The sequence below is a fragment of the Pseudophryne corroboree genome, chromosome 3 (assembly GCF_028390025.1).
Source record: "Pseudophryne corroboree isolate aPseCor3 chromosome 3, aPseCor3.hap2, whole genome shotgun sequence".
Taxonomy (NCBI): Eukaryota; Metazoa; Chordata; class Amphibia; order Anura; family Myobatrachidae; genus Pseudophryne; species Pseudophryne corroboree.
The window spans coordinates 739755494-739771991 of record NC_086446.1 but is presented as its reverse complement, the minus strand read 5'-3'; the positions used below and the strand labels follow the sequence as shown (position 1 = coordinate 739771991).

Sequence of the window (16498 nt, the reverse complement as noted above, 5' to 3'; positions counted from 1 at the left end):
CCAGTGCAATCAGTTCAGTGCTTGTCGTTCCTGGTTTGACGTCACAAACACACCCAGCGTTCGCCCAGACACTCCTCCGTTTCTCCAGCCACTCCCGCGTTTTTCCCAGAAACGGTAGCGTTTTTTTCAAACACTCCCATAAAACGTCCTGTTTCCGCCCAGAAACACCCACTTCCTGTCAATCACATTACGAACACCAGAACGAAGAAAAAACCTCGTAATGCTGTGAGTAAAATACCTAACTGCATAGCAAATTTACTTGGCGCAGTCGCAGTGCGAACATTGCGCATGCGCAGTTAGCGGAAAATCGCTGCGATGCGAATAAAATTACCGAGCGAACAACTCAGAATGACCACCAATATTTGTCCAGTCTTTGTTGCAACATAGCTCAGACTGTGTCAGGTTAGTTGGGAAGTGGTGATAGATGCAAGCTTAAAATCTTGCTACATATTTTTGATGGGACTAAGGGCCTGATTCCAGTATGTATGGTATTGCAGCCAACCCTGGTTTGTAGAACGGTTCCGGTCACCTTTACCTGCACAGAAACAAAATAAGCCAACCAAAATCTAAATCATTGCCTTATACTATCCCCCACTGCTGAGGAGGGGACCCAAATTATATTTTAGCACATGGGCCCACCACTCAGAAGTTCCGCCACTGCATCCACTATAGGTTTCTATGGGGGAAGCAATGCTGCCAGATTTACCAATAACTCGAATGTGAAGCATTCCCAATATTGGCCCCAGCAGCTACTGCAACATTCATATAATGGTAGTCCTATGGGTTGCAGATTGCGGCTGTAGTTCCGGCAGGGTTCCCCAGGAGGGTGTGGATTATTGCATCAACAGTTTCTAGGTCGACAATGTTTGAGTCGATCACTATAGGTCGACAGGCACTAGGCCGACAGGGTTGGAAAGTCATCAGGGGTTCTAGGTCGACAGTTCAAAAGGTCGACATGAGTTTTTCATGGGTTTTTTTGTCTCGTTTTCTCCGTACAGTGTCTGGGAAGTCCAATTAGTGCACCATGTCCCCTCGCATGACGAGTGAAGGCTACCGCTTCGCTCGGCACAGATTACCGTTCCAATCGTAGTCCACGTGGAAAATGTGAAAAAGTCATGTCGACCTTTTGACCTGTCGACCTACAACATGTCGACATATAAACCATGTCACCCCTAGTGACTGTCGGACAATAGTGGTCGACCTAAACATTGTCGACCTAGACAGTGTCGATCTTCAGACCGGATCCCCCTCAGGAACCCTCCGCTGGAAATTGCCCCGGCACTGCACTCAACACATTGCAAGGGTGAGCTCCCCGATGTGATCACATTCTGCAATGTGATCTTGGGCACTAATATCGCACCCAGATCGCATTACATCTACTCCTTCTGGAATTGTTTCCAATTATTGCAACAATGAACATTTTCTACCAGCATGTCATTTCTTTTTGGTTTTAATGGGTCTTTAACCCACTGCTTGAAATGATTGCGCTTCTACAGTATATCTGGTATCACTTTGAAGTAGTGGAACCGTCAGAGGCATAGACATAGATTGGCTTGCGTCCTCCTAGCTAGTAGAGATCGGTGGATTCCGGCACAGGGTCACGAGCAGCAGCGTCACAACATGAATAACTGAATAACTATACCTTGCCGCAGCTATGTTTTCCCTTTATCGGTATACGTTAGGGTTGTAGAGTTCCGGCGTATTCTGTTTGCTTTGAAGAGTTGCCTTAAGTAATCTCTATTGTATACAAAACTGCAGTATTATTGGGTTTTCTGTGTGTGTGTGCACGCCTGCGGTGTGGGTGGGTGGGGGAAGGTCTCCAATGTGTGTGCGTAGGGGGAGGGTGCTTTCCCTTTTTTATACTTTGTGGGAAATCTTAGGTATTATCAAGTCTTGATCACATACAGTTTAAACTGTTCCTTGTGCGTTGCATTACATGTATTATCCAACAGAAATTGACTGAATGCTAGCAAGTGTAAATGTTGATACAGGTTGAGTATCCCTTATCCAAAATGCTTGGATTCGGAGGTATTTTGGATATCAGAGTTTTCCGTATTTTGGAATAATTGCATACCATAATGAGATATCATGGCGATGGGACCTAAGTCTAAGCACAGAATGCATTTATGTTTCTTATACACCTTATACACACAGCCTCAAGGTAATTTAATGCAATATTTTTAATAACTTTGTGTATTAAACTAAGTTTGTGAGCCATCAGAAAACAAAGGTTTCACTATCTCAGTCTTACTCAAATAATTCCGTATTTCGGAATAATACGTATTTTGGACTATTTGGATATGGGATACTCAACCTGTATTTAGAATGTGGACATGGACATAATACTGTGTCATAATATTATCATAAACTGGCACAATGTTGAAAGTCCATGTTGGTGTTAGGCTGCAATTAGGGTTAGACATAAAATATGCAGAAAACGCTATGCGACCATTCTGACTCCCGGCATTCTCTGAAAGCCGACATGCCAAACGTTGACATGTTCACATTCTGAATATCAGTATATTGTGGAGGTCCCAGCCCACAGATGTGCTTCCATGGTAATGCTGACAGGAAGCAGGGCCACCGCCTCCCACACAGTACCCCCGCTGCCCCGGTAGAGGACACAGTCCCTCCTGAAGGAGTGATTGTCTATGATCTCTCCTCCAGCGGCAGCGGTGGAGACTGTGAAGGAGGCGGTGGCACCACTGGCTGTTAGCATTACTATGGGCGCATGTCTGCGGTCTGGAACCTCTGCAGACATATCTCCTCTCCAGCGGCAGGAACTGTCAAGGAGGCTCCATTCGGCTCAGCAGGTGTCACACTGGCGCGGCTGCAGCAACAGTCTCAAAAGAACATTTGGAAGTGGTCTCTCAGTTCAGTCAGAGTCAGGCATCTTCCTTGGATGAGATGTATGAAGCATTGAAAGGAGTGGAGAAGTGAGCCAGTTGAGAGGTTGCCCACGGCAACCAATCAGCTGCTATCTATAATTTGATGGAATGTACTTGATGTTACCTCAAAACTGATTGGTTGCCATGGGCAACTTCTCCACTGTCTCACTTCTCCACTCTTTTCACTGGATCATACCCATACTTACCTACATTTTATTTCTCCTCTCCGGGAGAAGCCCGGAGAGGAGACACGGCAGGTGTCATCGGGGGCGCGGGCGGACTGTGACATCACTAAGCCCCGCCCCCGCATCGTTATCTCTCCATCCTGCTCGCATCACTAGGGTGCGAGCAGGATGAGGGAGACCTGCCCACTCTTCCGGGGGTGCGGGGGGCTACCCCAAAAAACGTGAGCCTCCCGCAGCTTCCGGGAGAGTAGGTAAGTATGGTCATACCTCTCCACTAGGGTGTCACACACAGCACAGCTCTATCCTCCAGACAGTGAGGACACAGAAAAGCATTTCATTAGTAACAGTTTACTAAAGAATTACATTAGTAAGAAGTAGCAGTTCAATGTAAAATTATTTCACTTAATTTTCTTTAAACTTTAATGTTGTTCTGAAGCTGATTAGTTATGCTAACCCAGGGGGCCCCATGTTCTGGACCTGAAATGTTCTGGACCTCTTCTGGACCTGAAACCCAAGCCCAGACTGCAAAAGCAATCCAGGAGTTTTTTTAAGGCAGAGAAGTGAAATAGTCTGCGAATTATCCTGGACATAACATTGATATTTCCCATTACCGATATTCTGCATGCCTGCAAAATGTCCCAATGCTGCTTTTCTCATTCAGTGAAACGCGCTGCACACATTTCTGGGGGTTAAGTTTTTGCCTTCATTAATTATTAAACCATTGTTGTTTACCTGCACAGAAGTCAATCAGCAATTTAAGTGTGATGATATGCTGTTTCTCCCATCAAATAATTCTGGCACATGCAGTTTATGGGTTGGATAAGATATCAACACCACAGAATCGTTCCATTGTCTTGCCAGGGAAAAAACGACACACATCGGACTGGAATATCGACAGTTTTGATAGATCATTATTCAATGTCCATCCTGGCAGACTGACAAATAGAGATGTTGCCATAATAGCCAACGAGTTTCTAGATATCATTTATCTAGTACATTCTGTACAATGGCCCTCATTCCGAGTTGTTCGCTCGCAAGCTGCTTTTAGCAGCATTGCACACGCTAAGCCGCCGCCTACTGGGAGTGAATCTTAGCTTAGCAAAATTGCGAACGAAAGATTCTCAAAATTGCGAATAGAAATTTCTAAGCAGTTTCTGAGTAGCTCGGGACTTACTCTGCCACTGCGATCAGTTCAGTCAGTTTCGTTCCTGGTTTGACGTCACAAACACACCCAGCGTTCGCCCAGACACTCCCCCGTTTCTCCAGCCACTCCCGCGTTTTTCCCAGAAACGGCAGCGTTTTTTCACACACACCCATAAAACGGCCAGTTTCCGCCCAGAAACACCCACTTCCTTTCAATCACACTACGATCACCAGAACGGAGAAAAAACCTTGTAATGCCGTGAGTAAAATACCAAACTTCTTAGCAAATTTACTTGGCGCAGTCGCAGTGCGAACATTGCGCATGCGCAGTTTGCGGAAAATCGCTGCGATGCGATGAAAAAGAACGAGCGAACAACTCGGAATGAGGGCCAATGAGAGATATAAACGTATTGGTTGCTATGGCGACACCTTCACGTGTCCTCTTTAGATGGTTTTATATATTTCACCACTAACAGAAAAATCTTAAATTATTTAGCTAATGTCAGCAAGTAGAGGGAGTGCAAACAATCTTCTGTAGCACATTGCTGCTAACAGGACAATTTATTTATTGATCCAGATCCATTACCACAAAAGGGTCAGGGACTTTCACAGAAATATGGCAGCATGCACAAAGCAATGTTAGAATGGTTATCATAGTAAGCAGAACTGTTCCGGTATGGAAAGAAAGGTAACACAGAGCTGTCCCCATTCCTCTTCAAGAAATCAAAAGATCTGTTTTCAGTTTGCTTTAAGTAACTGTTATTTATCAATTCTACCTTAAATGTCGTCATATGTGTTCTGTATGCAGAATTCTTCCTTCCTGGATAGGCCCGACCCAGATTTGCCGGTCTGTTTCCAACAAACTGTCCTCGTCTGGATCCCTCTTATATTCTTCTGGCTCTTCGCTCCATGGCAACTCATCAACTGGTGCAGATCTGGGAAAGCGAAATCCCCCATCACCAAACTTTACCTGGCCAAGCAGGTGAGTCGCTCTGACATGACACATCTGCTTAAGCTCCTCCCTTGTCTGGGTTTAGAGCACTGATTGGGTAACACTGATCTTGTCTGTTAAATACTTAACATGTACTTAAACAATATTTCACCCCCAAAGCCCTATGGGTAAATTTGATGCAATCTGAGAATTCTCACTTAACCCCAGGGGCTTTGATTAATCTTAATTTAGGAATTCACCATAACATTGAGACTACATACATTTTTCTGTTGTATATGTTTTTTTGTGCAGGTATATTATGTATATGTTTACTTAGAATAAATTAAAAGTTATATTTTCAAGTTTTTTTCTTTAAGAGTGCACCGCATAATGAGTTAAGCTTTTGGCCCACATCTGTGGACCACACCCCTTTGAGTATCACCGACCCTGTCAGTTAAATACTTAAAACATTTATATTTTATATTACTCTGTAATTAGTTAGTCAAGCAAGTGAGAGATCTAGTCTAGGGATGGCCATTGCCAGATGCCTATGTAATATTGGAGGTGTTAATGCTATTGCGACATGCCTTGCGATGGTTTGTAGCCATAACAAGCATGGGCACCCAGAGGGGGGAACAGCAAGTACTAATTGCCCCGGCTTGTGACTTGTGAAACCTGAAAGGGGCCAGAACTCTGACGCCGGTATCCCGATCGTCAACACAGCGGGCCGGGTAACTACTATGCTAAAGATGGGGCGGTTAGAATTCAGCGACCTCCGGGAGGGCATACCGGCTTTCATATTCTTTGTATGGGGCATGACCACACCTCCACAATTAGGACACGCCCCTACAGTACCAGGGCCCAGACCCACTCTCTGCGGCCCTGACGGAAAGGTAACCATTAGATGGCATAACCATCTATCGTTATGTAGTGCACATTCACAGTGTGGAACCCAGACGTTTGAGCAGACAGCTGAATGGATAGAACGGATGACGAGCCTTCGGAAACAAGTATGTGATGGTGGCAACCCTTGCAATGCCTGCATCAAAGAAAAAAACCATATCCATCAAACTGTGGACATTGATGAGGGCCAACCATTAATTTCCAATTGCTATACCTAATCTAGTCATAAATCAGCCTATCGCTGCTACTGAATGAGCTGTTCTCATTTGTGGGCTTCCAAGATTTTCTGAGGTCCCCCATGTACTGGCCAAGGATGAGAAAGGCCCATGATATGTGCACAAGGGGCATTGACAGGGAGGTAGCGCCCCCTAGCTGTGTTCCCTGTAGCTGCTGCACCTGTAGCTAACCCTGGCCTTACACCTATATGCAGCAGTAACTATATCTGTGATATAGCTATGATCACGGGGGAAGCATTTTCAACTGTGGACAGCGGAAATCCTGTTTGTAAACTACATTTTTTTTAAATGCAATCTGTGCCATATATCTAATCATGTAATGTTATATATGGAGGTAAACCTCCAGTCATACAGTGGCTCATACATATCATTAAACAACTAAGTTGATGTTTCTCTTTTACAGTTCTTCACCTTGCTACTTTTCTTCACATCGGTTGCTGGAATTGGGATCACAGTTTGGGAGCATGTAAAAGAACAATCTGCCACTTATCCTGACAAAATTGTCCCTGCTGTGCTGTACATTAATCCCCCCCTGCATACTGTTACATGGGTAAGATGGAGTAACATGGGTAAATGCTTAAAAAGTGGTCATGACCTATTGCGAGAAGTGGAGGAGGTGTGACCTGGTCTGCGTGGGTGTGGTTAGAACTGTGTGGGTGTGACCAGTGCCATGTGGGTGTGGCCAACTCGTATTCTATCAGGCCAATTTTTCCCTGAATATGAAAAAAAGGAAAAATTGCATTATTTTGTGAGGAAAATAGAAGTACAATTTTAATACTTATAATAAATGGCCAAGCGGGTGGCTAGCTGATCATCACCATGCAGTAATGATGATGGGCCTATATTGATGTGGAGGCCTGGAGCTGAAGTCCGTATCTGCTCCATTGTTAATCGGGCGCTGAAGCACTGTACAAGGATGAGACGGATATTAGTAATCCTAAATGTTGTAATGTAGAGCTAATAACTCAAATATTTAAGTAAGTGGTAGAAATATATTTTTGATCACTCAATTTAATCATATAATAGCATCTTTTACAGTGAAAATTGGTATCTCACTTTATAAAGTCTGCGGCTACTTCCTCTCTTGTTTGGTCAGCAATTCCATGTAGACATTACGTTCTTATCCATTTTATATATTGAAAATTCAAACTCCTTTCTGTGAGAACATCCATAATCAAGGAGCTCCTCTGCTGCTCTATTCTTCACAATTCCATGGTACAGGGATCCGAGCACTTCTCTGGTTTACAAATAAAAAATACATCTGCGACATACTTTAAAATAATTTGAGAATTGTATTTTTGGAAGCAAATGATAAAGAGCACGGGGTAGATTACAGGTGTGGATCATTAAATCGACAGTGCCTAAGTCGACAATGTTTAGTTCGACCACTATAGGTCGACAGTCAATAGGTCGACATGTTCTAGGTCGACAGGTCAAAAGGTCGACATGAGTTTTTCATGGTTTTTTGGTGTCGTTTTCTCTGTACAGTGACCGGGAAGCCCAATTAGTGCACCGTGTCCCCTCGCATGGCTGGCTCGCTTTGCTCGCCATGCTTCGGGCAAGGTGCCTCGCTACGCTACCGCTGCGCTCGGTCAAGGTTACTATTCCCAATCATAGTCCGCGTGAATCGTTAATTATGAAAGTTAAAAAAAAGAATAAAAATTTGAAAAACTCATGTCGACCTTTTGACCTGTTGACCTAGAACATGTCAACCTAGAAACCCTGTTGACTTTCAAACCCTGTCGACCTAGTGACTGTCGACCTATAGTGGTCGACCTAAACGTTGTCGACCTAGACACTGTCGATCTTCAGATAGGATCCGAGATTTACTATTTGGCGGTTTATCAAAGCCGCTGTTGATTGGAGGCTTTGACAGATGGATTTAAAGTGGCAACAGAGATACATTTCAAGCCATTCTAGTTTAACATTTATTTCTGATGGCGCTTTAAATCCATCGGCCAAAGTCGCCGACCATCGTCAGTTATGACAAAGCGCTGAATAGTAAACCTAACTCCACATTCTTATGTCATATGTTACACGAAGATAGAATTGATTAAATGCAACACAGTGTATCTCAGAAGACAAACATTGTTCGATTAAATTATCTCGACTGCATGCTGCACTTAAGGTAGTTCCGGACTGGCTGATTTGTGTTCAAAGCCCCAATGAGCTGCATACAAACATCAGTGAATCCCGGGCAAAAGTGGGCCACGTTTCCAAGCCGTTGCAAAAGCAGCTCACCCCCCTTGCGGCTAATTGAACTTACGCCATAGCATCTTGATAATACCATGCGTATTGTTAGTTATCACAGAGTGTGTAATGCTTCTTCATGTGTTTTTTCTACAGGTGCCTTGCAAAATAAATCTAATTATCATCCCCGTCCCCTTTTTCACTAAGCTTGTCCAGCAGCAGAGCCTATTATGGGGCCTAATTCAGACCAGATCGCTCCTCTGCGAATTTGCAGAGGTTTGCGAACAGATAGTCGCCGTCCAGACAGAGTGTAAAACCGCCTTAATGCAAGTCTGCATACACCGTGCAAAAAGCTTTGCAAACGCCGGCTAGCTGCTAATCCGTACGCAACTCACTCACCATGTAATGATTTTTCCAGTCTGTTCATAGCCCAGGACTAACTCCTACAGTGCGAAAGAATCAGGCTGATTGGGGCCGGAGCTGACGTCACACACCCGCCCTGAAAACGATAGGGCACGCCCGCGTTTTTCCTGACTCTCCCAGAAACCGTCCAGTTACCACCCCCAAATGCCCGCTTCCAGTCAATCGGCCTGTATTCGCCTAGCGATCAAAAAGACGCAGGATTTTTTTCGCAGTTTGGCCTCGCACTTGCGCATTACGAACTGTACGCTTGCGTAGTCATTCAATAATCGGCCTCTGTGCGATTTCGCACAACAGCGAACAGGTCTGAATTAGGCCCAAAGTACGGTAATGTAAATCAGCAGAATAAGGGGGACATGTACTAAGCAGTGATAAAAGTGGAGAAGTGAGCCAATGGAGAAGCTGCCCATGGCAACCAATCAGCTGCTCTGCTTACTTCCATAGTATGCAAATTATAAATGTTACGTCAATGCTGATTGGTTGCCATGGGCAACTTCTCCACTGGCTCACTTCTCCACTTTTATCACTGCTTAGAACATGTCCCCCTTAGTCAATAAACTCTGAGAGGTAACAAATGTAAGTAGTTAAAGGATTATAATTTTGGGGTTTACTTTTTCTGTTGCTCCTACATTTAAAACGCCAGTTATTTTAATAGCAAAACATGGCATGCACAGCTTTTTACTATTACAATTATTGCCATTTTAAATTTGGGACTTAAACCGCCAGGTAGCAGCAGCTTTTTTAAGCCGATTCTTATTGAATAAACCGCTTTGTATCTGAAAAGGTTCAAACGAGTAGATTCTTCCTCTAATGAGTACATTGAATGAGTAAAGTGATAGTATTCGTCTTGCAGACACTAATTGTAAATGCGTTGTTCACTCATTTAATCAGACTTATTTTTTTTCAATAAACACTCACGTGTTGATTTTAGTACTTATCGATTATTAGCCATGACATCTGAACATATTTACAGAATCCTATGTAATAAAGGCTAACGCTACTCCTCACCTCTATGGGAGCAAATCAAGTGTTTTGCCTGCCAGCGACCACTAGATGGCACCCGACTGAACAATTCAAGTGTTGCTCCGTTCGGACGCGCACAGACGCCGCCACTTACTGTTATGGTGTTCCGTCAGCTTGACAGGCTGATAACTAGTATTCCATATAATATCATCTCTTGGGTATACTAAAAATTAGTTTCTTATTAGACCTCTTTCTCCCACTCAGGTCATGGTGTTACTAATTCACCACGCTCGGCGATACTGTATCCGTGCGGATTCCGGATCTCTTTTCATCTTCTGGATCCTCTGTATCGTTTGTGGGGTTTTCCCATTCCAGTCATTAATTCGGGAATCGCTGAAGGTAGGAATGAAAACTCTTGTCCTTGATTTTATAAAGAAAATACGTTACAAAGTGTGGTTGCCATAGGAAATATTGGGGACCATTTAGCTATTTAAAACTCGTTGTGTATGATAACTGCTGCTCCAACCAATCAGCTCCTAATTGTCATTTTGAAAACTCATGCCAGGAGCTGATTGGCTGTTGCACCATTTATCATATGCAACGAGTTTTAAATAGCTAAAACTCATTGATAAATGGACCCAATCATTAGAAACCGTTATGAAAAGTCTTTTGCTGAGATCTGTAGGAGCTAATTTCAGTCAAAATACAAAAAATTATGAATTTCATCACATACCATTTTTCCACAAAATTAATATTTTATTTCACTGTCCATTAATTTGTCTTGACCAAAGGCACCGACAGCAATAACACATTTTTGGACCACCTGTGGAATCCACAGTAATCAGCTCCATGCAGCATATATGGACAAAATCTCGATTGGCAGTGTGTAGAATGCCAGTATTCTACACAGAAATTAAAAAGCAATCCTGTGCATATTAGACCAAACATATGACGTGTTTCATCTTATCCTAATAGACAATGGGGGAGATTCAAATGTTTGAAAAGTCAGTTGGGAGCCTGTTTTTCCTATCTAATAGACAGGGAAAAACAGACACCCTACTGACTTTTCAAACTTTTGAATTTCACCCCATGAGTGAAAATAAAAATGGAAACTGTTGAAAGAGAGGCTTGGAATGCTTTTAAGGACATTGGGGGTCATTCCGAGTTGATCGCTAGCTGCCGTTGTTCGCAGCGCAGCGATCAGGCAAAAAAAATCAGCATTTCTGCGCATGCGTACGCGCCGCAATGCGCAGGCGCGTCGGACAGGTACAATGAGCACCATGGGTTTGCACAGAGTCTAACGAACATTCCTGTCGCACAGCCGAACGCAGGAAGACTGACATGAAGTGGGCATTTCTGGGTGTCAACTGACCGTTTTCAGGGAGTGCTTAGAAAAACGCAGGCGTGGCAGAAAAAATGCAGGCGGGGCTGGGCGTTCGCTGGGCGGGTGTGTGACGTCAAAAGCCGTCCCTCCGTCGTTAGAATCACCGCACACGAAGAGTAACTACAGGGCTGGTCTTGTTTTGCACAAAAAGATTTTGCAGGCGCTCTGCTGCACAAGCGTTCGCACTTCTGCAAAGCGAAAATACACTCCCCAGTGGGCAGCGACAATGCGTTTGCACGGCTGCTAAAAACAGCTAGCGAGCGATCAACTCAGAATGACCCCCATTGTAAAGAAGTTCTTGGGGAATTTCAAAGTTCCCAACTACAAGAAAATAGTGGCAAACATGCTAGATATATACAAATCATTAATACCCCTTTTCCACTTACGAGCACGGGTCGCAGCCGGGAGCCTGACACGGGAGCTGCCCCCTGCTGCGACCCGTGCTCGGCTACTTTCCCATCAGCAGTCACAACCCGGCATATGCCGGGTTGGTGACGCTTCTAGTGACGCGGCAGGGGCAGCGCAGGGAGATCACATGATCTCCCAGCGCCGCCCTTCCATACAGTGTGAATGGGAGCCGTGTCGCATCGACACGGCTCCCGTTTACACTACAACCCTACCCGGATCATTCCCGTGTCCTACCCAGGTAAATAGCCGGGTAGGATTCACGGGTCACTTGATCCGGGTTTACCCTTTTCCACTTGCAAAAAACACGGGTAAATGCGCGCCCCCGTGCATTTACCCGTTTTTTTGAGCTAGTGGAAAAGGGGTATAAGTTGTTTGGTGAGCTTGAAACTGTACCTTGAATGATAACTTGCAATACTTTCCTGAAAACCTCGGAGTCATTAGTGAGGAGTAAGGAGAAAGATTCCACCAAGACATAAAGGAGATGGAATGATGATACCAGGGAAGATGGAACTTCAACATGATAGGATACTACTGCTTGCAGCTGTGTAGGGATGTGCGTACACTACAAACATGAATTAGCTCCACAGTCATTTGTGTGATGTGCTGTCTTTAAATCTTAGCGTTCCACATCTTGTAACGGGTGGTCTTCTGTATGCCGGTAACCTGTTTTCATTGTTCTCATATAGTTTTCCCTTTTCTTTTCCTTTTTAAGGGAGATATTCCCGACCTCCCCAGATTCTGCTTGTTTTTCATCTCATATAGTCTCCAAATTATTATAGTTATCGTCTCTTCCATCTCAGAGACAAGTGACCTCACAAAGAAGGTAAGATCAGCAATATTTCTCCACTGTAGTGATAGATAATTAGGGAGGGGGGCTGCAGTACAGTAAATACATGACCAGGGTAAAGTTATATATTCTCTAAAGTAAACTGGAACTGTAGACAGGAGCACATGGGTGGTTTGGCCGAGTTCTTTTATTACACAATGGGGAAGAGGTATCCAACCTTCGAGGGGGAGATTTACCAAATCTTGGAGAGAGATAAAGTGGAGAGAGATAAAAGTCCCAACCAACCAGCACCTGTCATTTTTTCCTAGCGCCGGCTGTAAAATGACGGTAAGAAGTTGATTGGTTAGTATGGCAACTTTTCCACTTTACCTTTCTCAAGCTCTGATACATCTCCCCCAATGACAAGTAAATAATATTTAGCAGCTGTACTAAGCCCTGGGTGGAGATAAAGTGGAGAGAGAAAAAGCACCAACCAATCAGCTCCCACCTGTCATTTTTTAAAAACAACCAATAACACGGCAGTTAGGAGCCGAGTGTCTGGTACTTCATCTCTCTTCACTTTATCACTCTCCATAGCTTAGTACATCTCCCCCTATAACACCATGTGGTTTATTGCACGGAACCTTCCTCTCCTCCCTATGCTAAAACCCTCTGCCATCTCTGAGAGGTCAGCTGTGTTCCATTGTGGAGAAGAGCAACGTTATATACAGTACTATAATAAGTATTAGGGCTGCTGCGGCAGCGTTAGCATGCTGATGCCCCTTGCAGTGTGTGCATGCTCACATGTGCGAATGTTTCTGCCTGATTGACAGGTAGAGGCGCTTGCAGGGCGGGAGGGGTCGTCGCAGCAACGTTGGGGGGGGGGGGGGCTGCTGTTTGCAGGGCGGCCGCAGTGTCTGCGTGATGTCACACGCAGCCGCTACGGCCCAAAAGATGGCGGATTGCCATCTGCAGCTAGGATGCATATGCCGAGGGCAACTCTAAACATGCGAAAGCATCACTGTCGTGCAATGCTTTTTGCATGTTTGCCGGAGGGGGGTGGGGATGGGGGGGGGGGGGGTGGCAGGACTCAGCATGCGGGGAGGACTTAACCTGTGCTGCATGTCCGTGTAATGGGATTTTTCATCTACGATCCATGCTGAATTAGGCCCTACATGTGGGGTGGCTCTGAGACAACAAATGGAGATCTAAGGCTGTATATACCTTAGTCCACAGAGCCCACCGTTTAGAAGTCCAGTTTAGAATATAATAACTTTTGGATGTGGGGCGTCTGAGCACATTCACGAAGAGCTAATATGTCAAGTATATTACAGTATAATATATAATAAGCCAGTATTAAGAGGTATATTTATTTTTAACTAAAACCCCCTATAAAACGTTATTACCGGCCCTACATCTTTGGCAGTGCAGGGCTTTAGTCGGAAGCCCTGATGGAGAAAACATATCCTCCATTCACTGCCATCTTCATGATTGGTTGATGAGTCTTCCCTGCCCACCTGTCTATAGGCCAGAAGTCGTCTAGGTATTGGGGATTCATGGCTGGGCAAGTGCAAGCTCACAAGTCTGATCAGCCAGATATCTGGGAATGGCTGTAAGTATAGTTACTGTCTCTGCTAGAATGTCTGGGAGACTCCCAGATTTCAGACACTTCTCTTGGTCTCGCTACATACACAGTAGGTCACCCTGCTGATCCTGGCCACTTCAAGAGTGAAATGAGCAGGACACAACCATGATGATGAGATGACTGTGAATCTTGTCTCATCATGGTCCCATCTCCAGCTTCCTAATGACCCAAATTGTGGCCTCTTACAGGGCAGCGATAGCGTAAATTACATAGGCATGGCTACATAAAGATGGATTCTCAGGCAAGAATTCTGACTACAACCCTGTACAAAAATGGTAGAAGAGAGCATAGAGACATGGAAGACCCAAGGCAGATAGTAGCTTGTTCTATAGTGCCTCTGTGAACTCAGTAGCTCCCATGCGTATGACTATTGGTTCAACACACAAAATGGCCGCCACCACCACTGTGCTCAGAAATCATTTTTTTCCTGGTTAAATGATACAGTGAATTTAGGTGATTATTCAGGTTTGTTAGCAAACCAAAAAATGCACACTAATGATCAAAACCATGTGCACTGCAGGTGTGGCAGATGTAACATGTGCAGAGAGAGTTAGATTTGGGTGGGGTGTGTTCAAACTGAAATCTAATTTGCAGTGTAAAAATAAAGCAGCCAATATTTACCCTGCACAGAAACAATATAACCCACCCAAATCAAACACTCTCTGCACATGTTACATCTGCCCCACCTGCAGTGCAACATGGTTTTGCCCATTAGTGTGCTTTTTTGGTTTTCTAAAAAACCTGAATAATGCCCTCACTTTGTGGTTTCTAAATATGTATTGTATTCTGTTACTGAAAAATATTGTGGTTTTTTTTTTTAAATACTTCTCTCTATATTTAAATTTTGAGCAATTGTCTTTTATGTTTAGAATCCTGAATTAACAGCATCTTTTCTAAGTAGAATCACCTTCAGCTGGTATGAAAGGTAAGGCCAGCCCATTATATATGTGTATTTACATGGAAAGCCATTTTACATCATGTGTAGTTCATATCTAATGTATCAAGCCTTGGAGATAGATACGTGGATGGAGATAAAGTACCGGCTCCTAACTGTCATTTTTCAAGCATAGCCTGTGACATGGCAGTTAGGAGCTGGTTGGTTGGTACTTTATCTCTCTCCAAGACTTGATGCGTCTCCCCCTAAATAAATGATCAAAGTTTTGGACAACACTTTCCAGATTAACATTAAGCAGTGGCCAAAAAATTGGGTTTCCTTTGTTGTTGTTTTTAGTTACGTTGTCAAGGGGTCTATTTACTAAGCCCTGGGTGGAGATAAAGTGAACGGAGATAAAGTAGCAGCCAATCAGCTCCTAACTGTCATTTTTTCAAATACAGCCTGTAACATGGCAGTTAGGAGCTGATTGGCTGATACTTTATCTCCATCCACTTTATCTTTGTCCAAGGCTTAATAAATAGACCCCTAAGTAATTATTACTATTGTGATCACACAAATCTTGTCTTACTCTCTGTGATTTAGTGCCAAAAATGAGTTAAAATATGATGACTTGTGAGAGGCGCAGTGGCACAGTGTCTAGCATTGCTGGCTTCATGAGTTTGATTACAATCAGGGACCAATATGTTTGCAGTTTGCATGTTCACACTGCATATAGGGATATAAAATATCATTATATATTGCTCCAGTCCATAGAGAAAGTAGAGTATACAAGTACCCAAGATTCCATTACAGATTTCCCTATATAGGGGGAGAGTTATAATAATAATAATACTACTAATAAGAATATTAATAATAATTTTATTTATATAGCGCTCTTTCTCCAACAGAACTCAAGGTGCTTTACAGACATCAAAAACAATGCACATAGGAGGTCATTCCGAGTCGTTCGCTCGGAAAATTTCTTCGCATCGCAGCGTTTTTCCGCTTAGTGCGCATGCGCAATGTCCGCACTGCGACTGCGCCAAGTAAATTTGCTATGAAGTTTGGATTTTTACTCACGGCTTTTTCTTCGCTCAGGCGATCGTAGTGTGATTGACAGGAAATGGGTGTTACTGGGCGGAAACAGGCCGTTTTATGGGCGTGTGGGAAAAAACGCTACCGTTTCCGGAAAAAACGCGGGAGTGGCTGGAGAAACGGAGGAGTGTCTGGGCGAACGCTGGGTGTGTTTGTGACGTCAAACCAGGAACGATAAGCACTGAACTGATCGCAGATGCCGAGTAAGTCTGAAGCTACTCTGAAACTGCTACGAGGTGTGTAATCGCAATATTGCGAATCTTTCGTTCGCAATTTTAAGAAGCTAAGATTCACTCCCAGTAGGCGGCGGCTTAGCGTGTGCAATACTGCTAAAATCGCCTTGCGAGCGAACAACTCGGAATGAGGGCCATAGGCCCTCATTCCGAGTTGATCGCTAGCTGCTTTCGTTCACAGCGCAGAGAACAGGCTAAAAATCAGCACTTCTGCGCATGCGTATGGGGCGCAAT

The 16498-nt window shown here is 44.1% G+C and overlaps 1 protein-coding gene across 1 annotated transcript in view; it reads left to right on the top strand.

The window, feature by feature from the left end:
- ABCC2 (ATP binding cassette subfamily C member 2) overlaps positions 1 to 16498 on the top strand; it is a 118496-nt gene that overhangs the window by 12354 nt on the left and 89644 nt on the right. The window contains exons 2-6 of the mRNA XM_063962257.1: positions 5025 to 5198; positions 6690 to 6836; positions 10124 to 10258; positions 12364 to 12474; positions 14932 to 14987. Of these exons, the coding sequence (XP_063818327.1) occupies positions 5025 to 5198; positions 6690 to 6836; positions 10124 to 10258; positions 12364 to 12474; positions 14932 to 14987 (623 nt within the window). The remainder of the gene's footprint in view (positions 1 to 5024; positions 5199 to 6689; positions 6837 to 10123; positions 10259 to 12363; positions 12475 to 14931; positions 14988 to 16498) is intronic.